This window comes from Mesoplodon densirostris, chromosome 2 (genome assembly GCF_025265405.1).
Source record: "Mesoplodon densirostris isolate mMesDen1 chromosome 2, mMesDen1 primary haplotype, whole genome shotgun sequence".
Classification (NCBI taxonomy): domain Eukaryota; kingdom Metazoa; phylum Chordata; class Mammalia; order Artiodactyla; family Ziphiidae; genus Mesoplodon; species Mesoplodon densirostris.
Genome location: NC_082662.1, coordinates 58,690,582 through 58,703,808, shown reverse-complemented (window position 1 = coordinate 58,703,808; position 13,227 = coordinate 58,690,582). Strand labels below are relative to the sequence as shown.

Here is a 13,227-nt window from a genome sequence, read left to right as displayed (position 1 = left end):
CTCTTTTGTTGCTGTATGCTAAAGCCACTTTTAATGTTCCATTCACTTTTTAACTCGATATCTTTTTCACTCATTCTCCCTGCCTATATGTTTCCTCCTGAAATAGCTGAGATGAGAAATTTTAAAAAGCTGGTGTTGTCTCTACTGTTAAGATTTAATGCTGAGGAATTATGCAAAGTTTTCTACCTCTTGTGTAAATTCATGACTGTTCTGCTCTGGAGAGAGGGGCTCCTGAGCAGGGAACACACTGCAACCCCCATCCAGCGGCCTTCACATCAAGACTCCAAACTTATTACTGTCCTTCTTTTTCTTGGCTTTATGGGTAGAAGGCAGGAGAAGCAGTAAGAGGTTCAGGGGCTGCTGTTCCTCTATTTCAAATCATCCTGAAGAGTAATAACCGGGTGAAATAGCTTTGAGAGCATTACTTCAGGTTAGCTCAAAATACCTGTGTAAAACTGGATTTTCCAACATGGTCCTGATAAAACAAAATTTCAGAAGAATCTGGATATTCAACTTCTACTTCTTGTTGTGTTGAGAAATATAAATTCCTAAACTGACAAACACATGAAAGTTTTACTGTCATGCTGAAATATTTCCAAAACAAAATTCTGGGCTATTTTTATTCACTCAAAGCTTTTAATACATCTTGTTATTAGTATCTTTGATAGGATGAGATCATGTTTACAACTGTGTTTTCTTGGGAAGGACTATTCTTTATTATGAAAATGTGCCCTTACTATTTTTTTAAGCTCTGGTTTGTTTTCTTTCTAACATCTTTATCGGAGTAAAATTGCTTTACAGTGCTGTGTTGGTTTCTGCTGTATAACAAAGTGAACCAGCTATACATATACATATATCCCCATATCCCCTCCCTCTTGCGTCTCCCTCCCACCCTCCCTAACCCACCCCTCTAGGCAGTCATAAAGCACCGAGCTGATCTTCCTGTGCTATGCGGCTGCTTCGCAGTAGCTATCTATTTTACATTTGGTAGTATATATAAGTCCATGCCACTCTTTCACTTCGTCCCAGCTTACCCTTCCCCCTCCCCATGTCCTCAAGTCCATTCTCTACATCTACATCTTTATTCCTGTCCTGCCCCTAGGTTCTTTAGAACCATATATATATATATATATATATATATATATATATATATATATATTGGATTCCATATATATGTGTTAGCATACAGTACATGTTTTTCTCTTTCTCACTTACTTCACTCTGTATGACAGACTCTAGGCCCATGCACCTCACTACAAATAACTCAATTTCGTTTCTTTTTATGGCTGAATAATATTCCATTATATATATGTGCCACATCTTCTTTACCTATTCATGGGTCGATGGACAGTTAGGTTGCTTCCATGTCCTGGCGATTGGAAATAGTGCTGCAATGAACATTGTGGTACATGACTCTTTTTGATTTATAGATTTTTCAGAGTATATGCCCAGTAGTGGGATTGCTGGGTCATATAGTAGTTCTACTTTTAGTTTTTAAGGAACCTCCATACTGTTCTCCATAGTGGCTGTACCAATTTACATTCCCACCAACAGTGCAACAGGGTTCCCTTTTCTCCACACCCTCTCCAGCAATTATTATTTGTGGATTTTTTGGTGATGGCCATTCTGACTAGTGTGAGGTGATACCTCATTGTAGTTTTGATTTGCATTTCTCTAATGATTAGTGATGTTGAGCATCCTTTCATGTGTGTGTTGGCAATCTGTATATCTTCTTTAGAGAAATGTCTATTTAGGTCTCCTGCCCATTTTCGGATTGGGTTGTTTGTTTTTTTAATATTGAGCTGCATAAGCTGCTTGTAAACTTTGGAGATTAATTCTTGGTCCGTTGCTTTGTTGGCAAATGCTTTCTCCCATTCTGAGGGTTGTCTTTTAGTCTTGTTTATAGTTTCCTTTGCTGTGCAAAAGCTTGTAAGTTTAATTAGGTCCCATTTGTTTATTTTTGTTTTTATTTCCATTTCTCTAGGAGGTGGGTCAAAAAGGATCTTGCTGTAACTTATGTCATAGAGTGTTCTTCCTATGTTTTCCTCTAAGAGTTTGATAGTTTCTGGCCTTATATTTAGGTCTTTAATCCATTTTGAGCTTATTTTTGTGTATGGTGTTAGGGAGTGATCTAATCTCATACTTTTACATGTACCTGTCCAGTTTTCCCAGCACCACTTATTGAAGAGGCTGTCCTTTCTCCACTGTACATTCCTGCCTCCTTTATCAAAGATAAGGTGACCATATGTCCGTGGGTTTATCTCTGGGCTTTCTATCCTGTTCCATTGATCTATCTTTCTGTTTTTGTGCCAGTACCATACTGCCTTGATTACTGTAGCTTTGTAGTATAGTCTGAAGTCAGGGAGCCTGATTCCTCCAGCTCCATTTTTCATTCTCAAGATTGCTTTGGCTATTCGGGGTCTTTTGTGTTTCCATACAAATTGTGAAATTTTTTGTTCTAGTTCTGTGAAAATTGTCAGTGGTAGTTTGATAAGGATTGCATTGAATCTGTAGATTGCTTTGTGTAGTATAGTCATTTTCACAATGTTGATTCTTCCAATCCAAGAACAGGGTATATCTCTCCATCTATTTGTATCATCTTTAATTTCTTTCATCAGTGTCTTAGAGTTTTCTGCATACAGGTCTTTTGTCTCCTTAGGTAGGTTTATTTCTAGGTATTTTATTAATTTCTCTTTCAGATTTCTCTTTCAGATTTAATTTTTCTTTAATTTCTCTTAATTTCTTTAATTTCTCTTAATTTCTCTTTCAGATTTCTCATCATTACTGTATAGGAATGCAAGAGATTTCTATGCATTAATTTTGTACCCTGCTACTTTACCAAATTCATTGATTAGCCCTAGTAGTTTTCTGGTGGCATCTTTAGGATTCTCTATGTATAGTATCATGTCATCTGCAAACAGTGACAGTTTTACTTCTTCTTTTCCAATTTGGGTTCCTTTTATTTCTTTTTCTTCTCTGACAGCTATGGTGAAAACTTCCAAAACTATGTTGAATAATAGTGGTGTGAGTGGGCAACCTTGTCTTTTTCCTGATCTTAGAGAAAATGGTTTCAGTTTTTCACCATTGAGAATGATGTTGGCTGTGAGTTTGTCATATATGGCCTTTATTATGTTGAGGTAACTTCCCTCTATTCCTACTTTCTGGAGGGTTTTTATCATAAATGGGTGTTGAATTTTGTCAAAAGCTTTCTCTGCATCTACTGAGATGATCATATGGATTTTATCCTTCAGTTTATTAATGTGGTATATCACATTGATTGGTTTGCATGTATTGAAGAATCCTTGCATTCCTTGGATAAACCCCACTTGATCATGGTGTATGATCGTTTTAATATGCTGTTGGATTCTGTTTGCTAGTATCTTGTTGAGGATGTTTGCATCTATGTTCATTAGTGATATAGGCCTGTAATTTGTGTGTGTGTGTGTGTGACATCTTTGTCTGGTTTTGGTATCAGGGTGATGGTGGCCTTGTAGAATGAGTTTGGGAGTGTTCCTTCCTCTGCAATTTTTTGGAAGAGTTTGAGAAGGATGGGTGTTAGCTCTTCTCTAAATGTTTGATAGAATTCACTTGTGAAGCCATCTGGTCCTGGACTTTTGTTTGTTGGAAGATTTTAAATCACAGTTTCAGTTTAATTACTTGTGATAGATCTGTTCATATTTTCTATTTCTTCCTGGTTCACTCTTGGAAAGTTATACCTCTCCAAGAGTTTTTCCATTACTTCCAGGTTGTCCGTTTTATTGGTATAGAGTTGCTCGTAGTAATCTCTTCGGACGCTTTGTATTTCTTCAGTGTCTGTTGTAACTTCTCCTTTTTCATTTCTAATTTTATTGATTTGAGTCCTCTCCCTCTTTTTCTTGATGAGTCTGGGTAATGGTTTATCAATTTTGTTTCTTTTCTCAAAGAACCAGCTTTTGGTTTTATAGAATCTTTGCTATTTTTCCCTTGTTTCTATTTCATTTATTTATGCTCTGATCTTTATGATTTCTTTCCTTCTACTAACTCTGTGTTTTGTTTATTCTTCTTTCTCCAGTTCCTTTAGGTGTAAGGGTAGATTGTTTATTTGAGATTTTACTTTTTTCTTGAGGTAGGCTTGTATAGCTAGAAACGTCCCACTTAGAGCTGCTTTTACTGCAACCAGTAGGTTTTAGATCGTCGTGTTTTCATTATCATTTGTCTCTAGGTAGTTTTTGATTTCCTCTTTGATTTTTTCAGTGATCTCTTGGTTTTTTAGTAATGTACTGTTTAGCCTCCATATGTTTATGTTTCTTATGTTTTTTCCTCTGTAATTCATTTCTAATCTCATACCGTTGTGGTCAGAAAAGATGTTGGATATGATTTCAATTTTCTTAAATTTACTGAGGCTTGATTTGTGACCCAAGATGTTATCTATCCTGGAGAATGTTCTGTGCGCACTTGAGAAGAAAGTGTAATCTGCTGTTTTTGGATGGAATGTCCTATAAATATCAATTAAATCTATTTGGTCTATTGTGTCATTTAAAGCTTCTGTTTCCTTATTAATTTTCTGTTTGGATGATCCATCCATTGGTGTAATTGAGGTGTTAAAGTCCCCCAGTATTATTGTGTTACTGTCAGTTTCCTCCTTTAGAGCTGTTAGCAGTTACCTTATGTATTGAGGTTTTCCTATGTTGGTGCATATATATTTATAATTGTTATATCTTCTTCCTGGATTGATCCCTTAATCATTATGTAGTCTCCTTCCTTGTCTCTTGTAACATTCTTTATTTTAAAGTCTATTTTATCTAATATGAGTGTTGTTACTCAAGCTTTCTTTTGATTTCCATTTGCATTGGATATCTTTTTCCATCCCCTCACTTTCAGTCTGTATGTGTCGCTCGGTCTAAAGTGGTTCTCTTGTAGACAGCATATATATGGGTCTTGTTTTTGTATCCATTCAGCAAGGCTGTGTCTTTTGGTTGGAGCATTTAATCCATTCACATTTAAGGTAATTATTGATATGTATGTTCCTATGACCATTTTTGTAATTGTTTTGGGTTTGGTTTTGTAGGTCCTTTTCTTCTCTTGTGTTTCCCACTTAGAGAAGTTCCATTAGCATTTGTTGTAGAGCTGGTTTGGTGGGGCTGAATTCTCTTAGTTTTTGCTTGTTTGTAAACCTTTTGGTTTCTCCATTGAATCTGAATGAGATCCTTGCCAGGTAGAGTCATCTTGGTTGTAGGTTCTTCCCTTTCATCACTTTAAGTATATCATGCCACTCCCTTCTGGCTTGTAGAGTTTCTGCTGAGAAATCTGCTGTTAACCTTATGGGAGTTCCCTTGTATGTTGTCATTTTTCCCTTGCTGCTTTCAATAATTTTTCTTTGTCTTTAATTTTTGCCAACTTGATTACTATGTGTCTCGGCATGTTTCTCCCTGGGTTTATCCTATATGGGACTTTCTGCACTTCCTATACATGGGTGGCTATTTCCTTTCCCATGTTAGGGTAATTTTCGAATATAATCTCTTCAAATATTTTCTCAGGTCCTTTCTCACTCTCTTCTCCTTCTGGACCCCTATAATGTGAATGTTGTTGCACTTAATGTTGTCCCAGAGGTTTCTTAGGCTGTCTTCATTTCTTTTCATTCTGTTTTCTTTAGTCTGTTCTGCAGCTGTGAATTCCACCATTTTGTCTTGCAGGTCACGTATCCGTTCTTCTGTGTCAGTTATTCTGCTATTGATTCCTTCTAGTGTATTTTTCACTTCAATTATTGTAGTGTTTACCTCTGTTTGTTTGTTATTTAATTCTTCTAGATCTTTGTTAAACATTTCTTGCATTTTCTCGATCTTTGCCTCCATTCATTTCCCGAGGTCCTGGATCATCTCCACCATCATTATTCTGAATTCTTTTTCTCGAAGGTTGCCTATCTTTACTTCATTTAGTTGTTTTTCTGGGGTTTTATCTTGTTGTTTCATCTGGTACATAACCCTCTGCCTTTTCATTGTCTATATTTCTTTGAATGTGGTTTTTGTTCCACAGGCTGCAGGATTGTAGTTCTTCTTGCTTCTTCTCTCTGCCCTCCTGTGGATGAGGCTATCTAAGAGGCTTGTGAAAGTTTCCTGATGGGAGGGACTGGTGGTGGGTAGAGCTGGCTGTTGCTTTGGTGGGCAGAGCTCAGTAAAACTTTAATCCACTTGTCTGCTGATGGGTGGGGTTGGGTTCCCACCCTGTTGGTTTTTTGGCCTGATGCTACCCAACACTGGAGCCTATCCAGTCTCTTTGGTGGGGCTCATGGCAGAGTCTGGGAGGGCTCATGCCAAGGAGTATGTCCCAGAACTTCTGCTGCCAGTGTCCTTGTCCTCACGGTGAGACACAGCCACCCCCTGCCTCTGCAGCAGACCCTCCAACACTAGCAGGTAGGTCTGGTTCAGTATACTATGGGGTCACTGCTTCCTCCCCTGGGTCCTGGTGTGCACACTACTTTGTGTGTGCCCTCTAAGAGTAGAGTCTCTGTTTCCCCCAGTTCTGTCAAAGTCCTGCAATCAAATCCCGCTAGTCTTCAAAGTCTGACTCTCTAGGAATTCCTCCTCCCATTGCTGGACCCTCAGGTTGGGAAGCCTGACATGGGGCTCAGTACCTTCACTCCAGTGGGTGGACTTCTGTGGTATGTGTTCTCCAGTTTGTGAGTCACTCACCCAGCAGTTACGAGATTTGATTTTATTGTGATTACACCCCTCTTACCATCTCATTGTGGCTTCTCCTTTGTCTTTGGATGTGGGGTATCTTTTCTGGTGAGTTCCAGTGTCTTCCTGTTGATGACTGTTCAGCAGTTAGATGTGATTCTGGTGTTCCTGCAAGAGGGAGTGAGAGCATGTGCTTCTACTCTGCCATCTTGAACAAATCTCCTCTCTAATTGCTTTAGGTGTAAGGTTAGGTTGTTTATTTGAGTTGTTTCTTGTTTCTTGAGGTAGGATTGTATTGCCATGTACTTCCCTCTTAGAACTGCTTTTGCTGCATCCCATAGGTTTTGGGCCATCGTGTTTTCATTGTCATTTGTTTCTAGGTATTTTTTGATTTCCTCTTTGATTTCTTCAGTGATCTCTTCGTTATTTAATAGCATATTGTTTAGCCTCTATGTGTTTTTATTTTTTACAGTTTTTTTCCAGTAATTGATATCTAGTCTTATAGCATTGTTGTCAGAAAAGATACTTAATATAATTTCAATTTTCTTAAATTTACCAAGGCTTGATTTGTGACCCAAGATATGGTCTATCCTGGTGAATGTTCCATGCACAGTTGAGAAGAAAGTGTATTCTATTGTTTTTGGATGGAATGTCCTATAAATATCAATTAAGTCCATCTTGTTTAATGTCTCATTTAAAGCTTGTGTTTCCTTATTTATTTTCATTTTGGATGATTTGTCCATTGGTGAAAGTAGGGTGTTAAAGTCCCTTACTATTATTGTGTTACCATCAATTTCCTGTGTTATGGCTGTTAGCATTTGCCTAATGTAATGGGGTGCTCCTATGTTGGGTGCATAAATATTTACAATTGTTATATTTTCTTCTTGGATTGATCCCTTGATCATTATGTAGTGTCCTTCTTTGTCTCTTGTAACATTCTTTATTTTAAAGTCTATTTTGTCTGATATGAGAGTTACTACTCCAGCTTTCCTTTGATTCCAATTTGCATGGAATATCTTTTTCCATCCCCTCACTTTCACTCTGTATGTGTCCCTAGGTCTGAAGTGGGTGTCTTGTAGACAGCATATTTATGGATCTTGTTTTTGTATCCATTCAGCCAGTCTATGTCTTTTGGTTGGAGCATTTAATCCATTTACATTTAAGATAATTATCAATATGTATGTTCCTATTACCATCTTCTTAATTGTTTTGGGTTTGTTATTGTAGGTCTTATCCTTCTCTTGTGTTTCCTGCTTAGAGAAGTTCCTTTAGCATTTGTTGTAAAGCTCGTTTTGTGGTGCTGAATTCTCTTAGCTTTTGCTTGTCTGTAAAGGTTTTAATTTCTCTATTGAATCTGAATGAGATCCTTGCTGGGTAGACTAATCTTTGTTGTAGGTTTTTCCCTTTCTTCAATTTATATATGTCCTGTCACTTCCTTCTGGCTTGCAGAGCTTCTACTGAAAGATCAGCTGTTAACCTTATGGGGATTCCCTTGTATGTTATTTGTTGCCTTTCCCTTGCTGTTTTTAATATTTTTTTCCTTGTATTTATTTTTTGATAGTTTTATTAATATGTGTCTCGGCATGTTTCTCCTTGGATTTATCCTGTATGGGACTCTCTGTTCTTCCTGCACTTGATTGACTATTTCCTTTCCCATATTAGGGAAGTTTTCAACAATAATCTCTTCAAATATTTTCTCAGTCTCTTTCTTTTTCTCTTCTTCTTATGGGACCCCTATAATTCAAATGTTGGCACATTTAAAGTTGTCCCAGAGGTCTCTGAGACTGTCCTCAATTCTTTTCATTCTGTTTTCTTTATTCTGCTCTGCGGTAGTTATTTCCAGTATTTTATCTTCCAGGTCACTTATCCGTTTTTCTGCCTAAGTTATTCTGATACTGATTCCTTCTAGAGAATTTTTAATTTCATTTATTGTGTTGTTCATCATTGTTTCTTTGCTCTTTAGTTCTTCTAGGTCCTTGTTAAACATTTCTTGTATTTTCTCTATTCTATTTCCAAGATTTTGGATCATCTTTACTATCATTATTCTGAATTCTTTTTCAGGTTAACTGTCTGTTTCCTCTTCATTTGTTTGGTCTGGTGGGTTTTTACCTTGCTCCTTCATCTGCTGTGTATTTCTTTGTCTTCTCATTTTACTTAACTTACTGTGTCTGGGGTCGCCTTTTCGCAGCCTGCAAGTTCGTAGTTCCCCTTGTGTTTGGTGTCCGCCCCCAGTGGTTAAGGTTGCTTCAGTGGGTTGTGTAGGCTTCCTGGTGGAGGAGACTAGTGCCTGTGATCAGGAGGATGAGGCTGGATCTTGTCTTTCTGCTGGGCAGGACCATGTCCAGTGGTGTGTTTTGGAGTGTTTGTGCCCTTTTTATGAATTTAGGTAGCCTCTCTGATAATGGGTGTGGTTGTGTTCCTGTCTTGCTAGTTGTTTGGTATGGGGTGTCCAGCAGTGGCGCTTGCTGTTTTTTGAGTGGCGATGCATCTTAGCGTTGAGACGGCAGTCCCTGTGAGAGCTTCCGCCGATTGATGTTATGTGGGACCTGGAGCTCTCTGGTGGTCCAATGTCCTGAACTCAGCTCTGCTACCTCAGAGGCTCATGCCTGATACCTGGACAGAGAACCCAGACCCTTTTTGGAAGTTGAGGTCTTCTGCCAGCATTCAGTAGGTGTTCTGTAGGAGTTGTTCCACATGTAGATGTATTTTTGATGTATTTGTGGGGAGGAAGGTGATCTCCACATCCTACTCCTCTGCCATCTTGAAGGTACTCACTCTTTTTTTTTTAAAGGGAGAATGATACTAGTTAACTTACATATATAATCCTTACTTGCCTAAATCTAAAGTTGGCAACTCTATGTAGGTTCTAAAGTTAGGGGAGAATTTTTCCTGGTTGGTAAAATTGAAAAGAGGGTAACCATTAGTATTAGGGACCTGAATGCAGAGTCGTTCAGAACTAGATGTCTGTTTCTACAGCTATAGACTTAGTTGGACTGTGGTCTTGAAAGTCTCTTCATGTTCAGAATTTCTATAACCTTTTGGTCCTAAGTAAGGAATCACTGGAGTTTAATCTGAAATTTGGTTAGAACCTACTGGGGAGCCTCTGAGTGACCCTGAGATGCATCAGGCTGTTTGTCAGGAGTCTGGGGGTGGGGGGTGGGAGGAGGCATTAGCTGCCTTCCAAAGCTAGTCTTTCACCCGTGAAGCACTATGTGAATGAAGCTCTAATTACTTCAGCTCAACACATCTCCTATGCTCTCCCTCGGGGGTGTCTAGAAAGTTGTTTGTTTTGGTTGAAGAGAGAATTCAAGGGATGTTCACTGTCAAAGCCCCCATCCAAACCTTGGTCAGAAACTTCTGTGGTTCTACATGATCTACAGCAAAGAGGTTACCTCTACTCCACTCATGTTTTCTACCTGATAGGAGAGGTTCTACTTTGCAGTTTGAAGAACATAAGTAAATAAAGTCCCAAAGTTTTGCCTATGGTCTTTCTTAGCTACATCAAGGTATATAGCATGGCATAGAGTCATGGGGGAGGGGCAGGTTTCTCATTTCTCAGAGTCTTCGTTTCATCATTTATAGAGTGGAGATAATAATGGTGCCTACATGACGGGACTTTTGTAAAGATTAAAAGAGATAACGTATGTAAATGAACAGGGCCCTATAGTAAGCACTCACTAAATGTTTCCTTCCACACAGTAGCAGTGTTCCTCTTATCTTTCTTATTTAACTGTAACCTCCCTGAGAGCATGCAAACTTTTAGAGAATAATGTCTGTTTTTAATGCATCTGTGATTTTTTTCCCACTTTTCTGCTCACCTTTTATGCCCAAAGCCTGGCACACTGCATGGCACATAGGAGAGCTTCAGTAAATTTTTGCCAAATGAGTGAATAAATGAATTTTGGTCCACCTGATGATTGAGATATTTTAGGGCAAGGGTGTCTCTGTCAAAATTAGCTGATGAAAATTCCCTGGGGAATACTTTTTATTGGTAGCTTTAAAATGCCCCCTGCCCCTTTCACAAGAGGGTGACCCTTTTTAGCTTCCTTTCCAACAGCAGAAGAGAGCCCAGTGGAATTTTCCAGGCTGGAGACTTTAGAGAGCTACTGATATTTTTATAACATATGATGTTAAATACAATTGTACATGTGCCTAGAGATCTTTTAAGGCATGAATCCCAGCATCCAATTTTATTTGGTTTCAGAAACTTAATAAACAAGTAACACAACCCGGTCGTTGTTTTTTAAATAAAAATTAGAGATCTCCAATTAATAGCAGCAAAACAGAAACATCAGCCATGCTTAATAGGGCGGTGGAGTATGTTCTGTCTCATCCAGGAGCCAGGCAACAAGTGGGCATTGTGTTAAGGTTCCAGAGAAGGGACACAGACATGTGACTAGATGACAGCTTCTTAAATGTCGCCCAGCAAAGGCCACTCAGAGAGGATGCGTGTCACCAACCACCATTTTCCTTCTCTGCTGTAGCCTCATGCAAACTGCACATGCCTTGGAAAGTTTGAATGTGGTTTGCAAACAGTGTTAAGGTTCTCATGCCATAAACAATTCAGCAGTTCAGGAAATGAAGCCAAATAATAATTTTTTTTAAGTGTCAATAACCGAAGTAAATCAAACACTGTTGCCTGAGGTTTTAAACACTCTTGGGAACCCCGGCTACATATTTCTCATGCAAGACAGCATTAATATCCTTAAGGTGGTCATCGTTGTCACCTTTGCTCTGTTCATTTTTCTCCTCCCTCTTTCCTGTGGGTTAAAGGGGAACAGTGTTGCTGCTCTGATGTGATGGGGTTAAAGATGAGGTAAGTGTGAAACTGGGAGCCAGACAGCTCATACTTACTGCTCATTTGGAAGTGAAGAGTTTCTCGACATCGCCTTTGGTGACAAGTCATAGTCGCTGTCTGATCTATAGAGAAAGGACTCTCTGCGTTGGCTGTGCCCGGGAAAAGTGGCGTGAAGCACCAGCCCAGAGGAAGAGCTGGCCTGGGGATCCAGCGGGCTCCGACCTGGGGAAGGGCCATTTTCCACATCAAAGCTTAAAGAGAAAAAAGAAAACTGGTCACATGAGAAACAGAGAGAAGGGCATCTGACATACATACATGGAGAACCCATGCGTGCCAGGAACTTCACATAGCACTTCACACTTCATGGAAAGTTTTAAGGCTCCAAATAGTTCTGAGTTGCAGTCATTTTCATTTTATACAAACGGAACAGTCCCACAGAAGTTCAGTCATCAGCAGAGACTGGAGCCAGGATTTGACCCCCGGAGCAAAATCCCATGGCCTTTCAGCGGCATGAGCAACATTGACAAATTCATAAAATAAACTGTTGATAATAAGCGACTCCAGATACAGCATCTAACACAGCTCTAAGTGCCAGATACTCAACTATCACTTAATGAGTCTTCTTAGCTGGGAGGCTTCTTCCTACCATAAATAAATATCACAGTCTCATTAAAGATACAATGTGCACATTTCTGAATGTTTCAGGAACAGAGTGCTATCCTGAAAACATCCACAGGCTGATTAAACCGGAGGCCCAGCCTGACACTTAATATTTATATGCAAGTTTAAGCACAGACAATGACTTAATTAATCTGATAATGCCAAAGAGCCCTCCAGGGGTGCAGAGCTTTCTCTCTGGAGGAGGATACAGCTACTGACTCTGGCAGAGGAGTGCCGTTAAGATTTCTGGTCAGTCTACCTCACTCTAGAAAGGTGCCCTCAAGTCCAGAATTAGTTGAACAAGCTCTGATCAATGAACACACAGGTGGGAGCAGTAGACATTTTGGCTGTTGTTTACTCTCTCCTGGTCCTGGTGTTACTTTAGGCACTGTGTCCTTCCCATGCTCTCCACCATCCCCTATGCACTTTTCCTGCATGCACAACCTTCCTTAGCCTCAGACTGACAGTAACCCTCTTGCCTAGTATTTCTCTAGACAACTCACTGCTCTCTGGCTAAAGCTCTGTAGAAAGGTGTTGGAGAAGTACTGGGATAAGGATGCTCTCTTTTCCAAGCTGGACCACAGTAGCGGGCTTCCTTTATACACATCCAGCTGCCATAATTTATTTCTACATTTGTGGTTCTTTTCGTTCACTAGTTCTTATAGCCTTCTCTCTTGGGGTGGATTTTGCATATATTTTTTTATTTTATAAATTGCTTTCTGATCTATTATTCCATTTACAACCCTTATCATGACCCTATGAAGTATGTAGTATGATCTCAGTCTACATTTGAGGAAAATGAGGCTTAGAGAGATTTTAAACACCTGCTCAAAATCACAGGCTATTAACTGTACAGTAAGAATTGGAAGGCCCAAGTCTTCCAATTCAGTCTTCTACAACCTCAGACTTCAGTAATCACAGAACTCCAGAATGGCTCACTGGGTCACTGAGTGCAGTTTCCCCTCAGTCTCTACATTCAAGCAAAATGTGTGTTTGGCATGTAGAGAGTCAATCGGATTATGAGCAACCTTGGCTGTTATCGTGGATGAAGACAGGGGAGGCAGTAAATTACCCTGAGGCTGTAGGTTTCCCTGAAACAGGGAAAGAAGAAAT

At 39.3% G+C, this 13,227-nt stretch overlaps 1 protein-coding gene across 1 annotated transcript in view; it reads right to left on the bottom strand.

Annotated features, from left to right (window-relative positions):
- Nucleotides 1-13,227, bottom strand: part of PDE4B (phosphodiesterase 4B) — a 636,321-nt gene that overhangs the window by 126,666 nt on the left and 496,428 nt on the right. Inside the window, exon 4 of the mRNA XM_060089922.1 lies at nt 11,511-11,705. Coding sequence (XP_059945905.1) covers nt 11,511-11,705 — 195 coding nt within the window. The remainder of the gene's footprint in view (nt 1-11,510; nt 11,706-13,227) is intronic.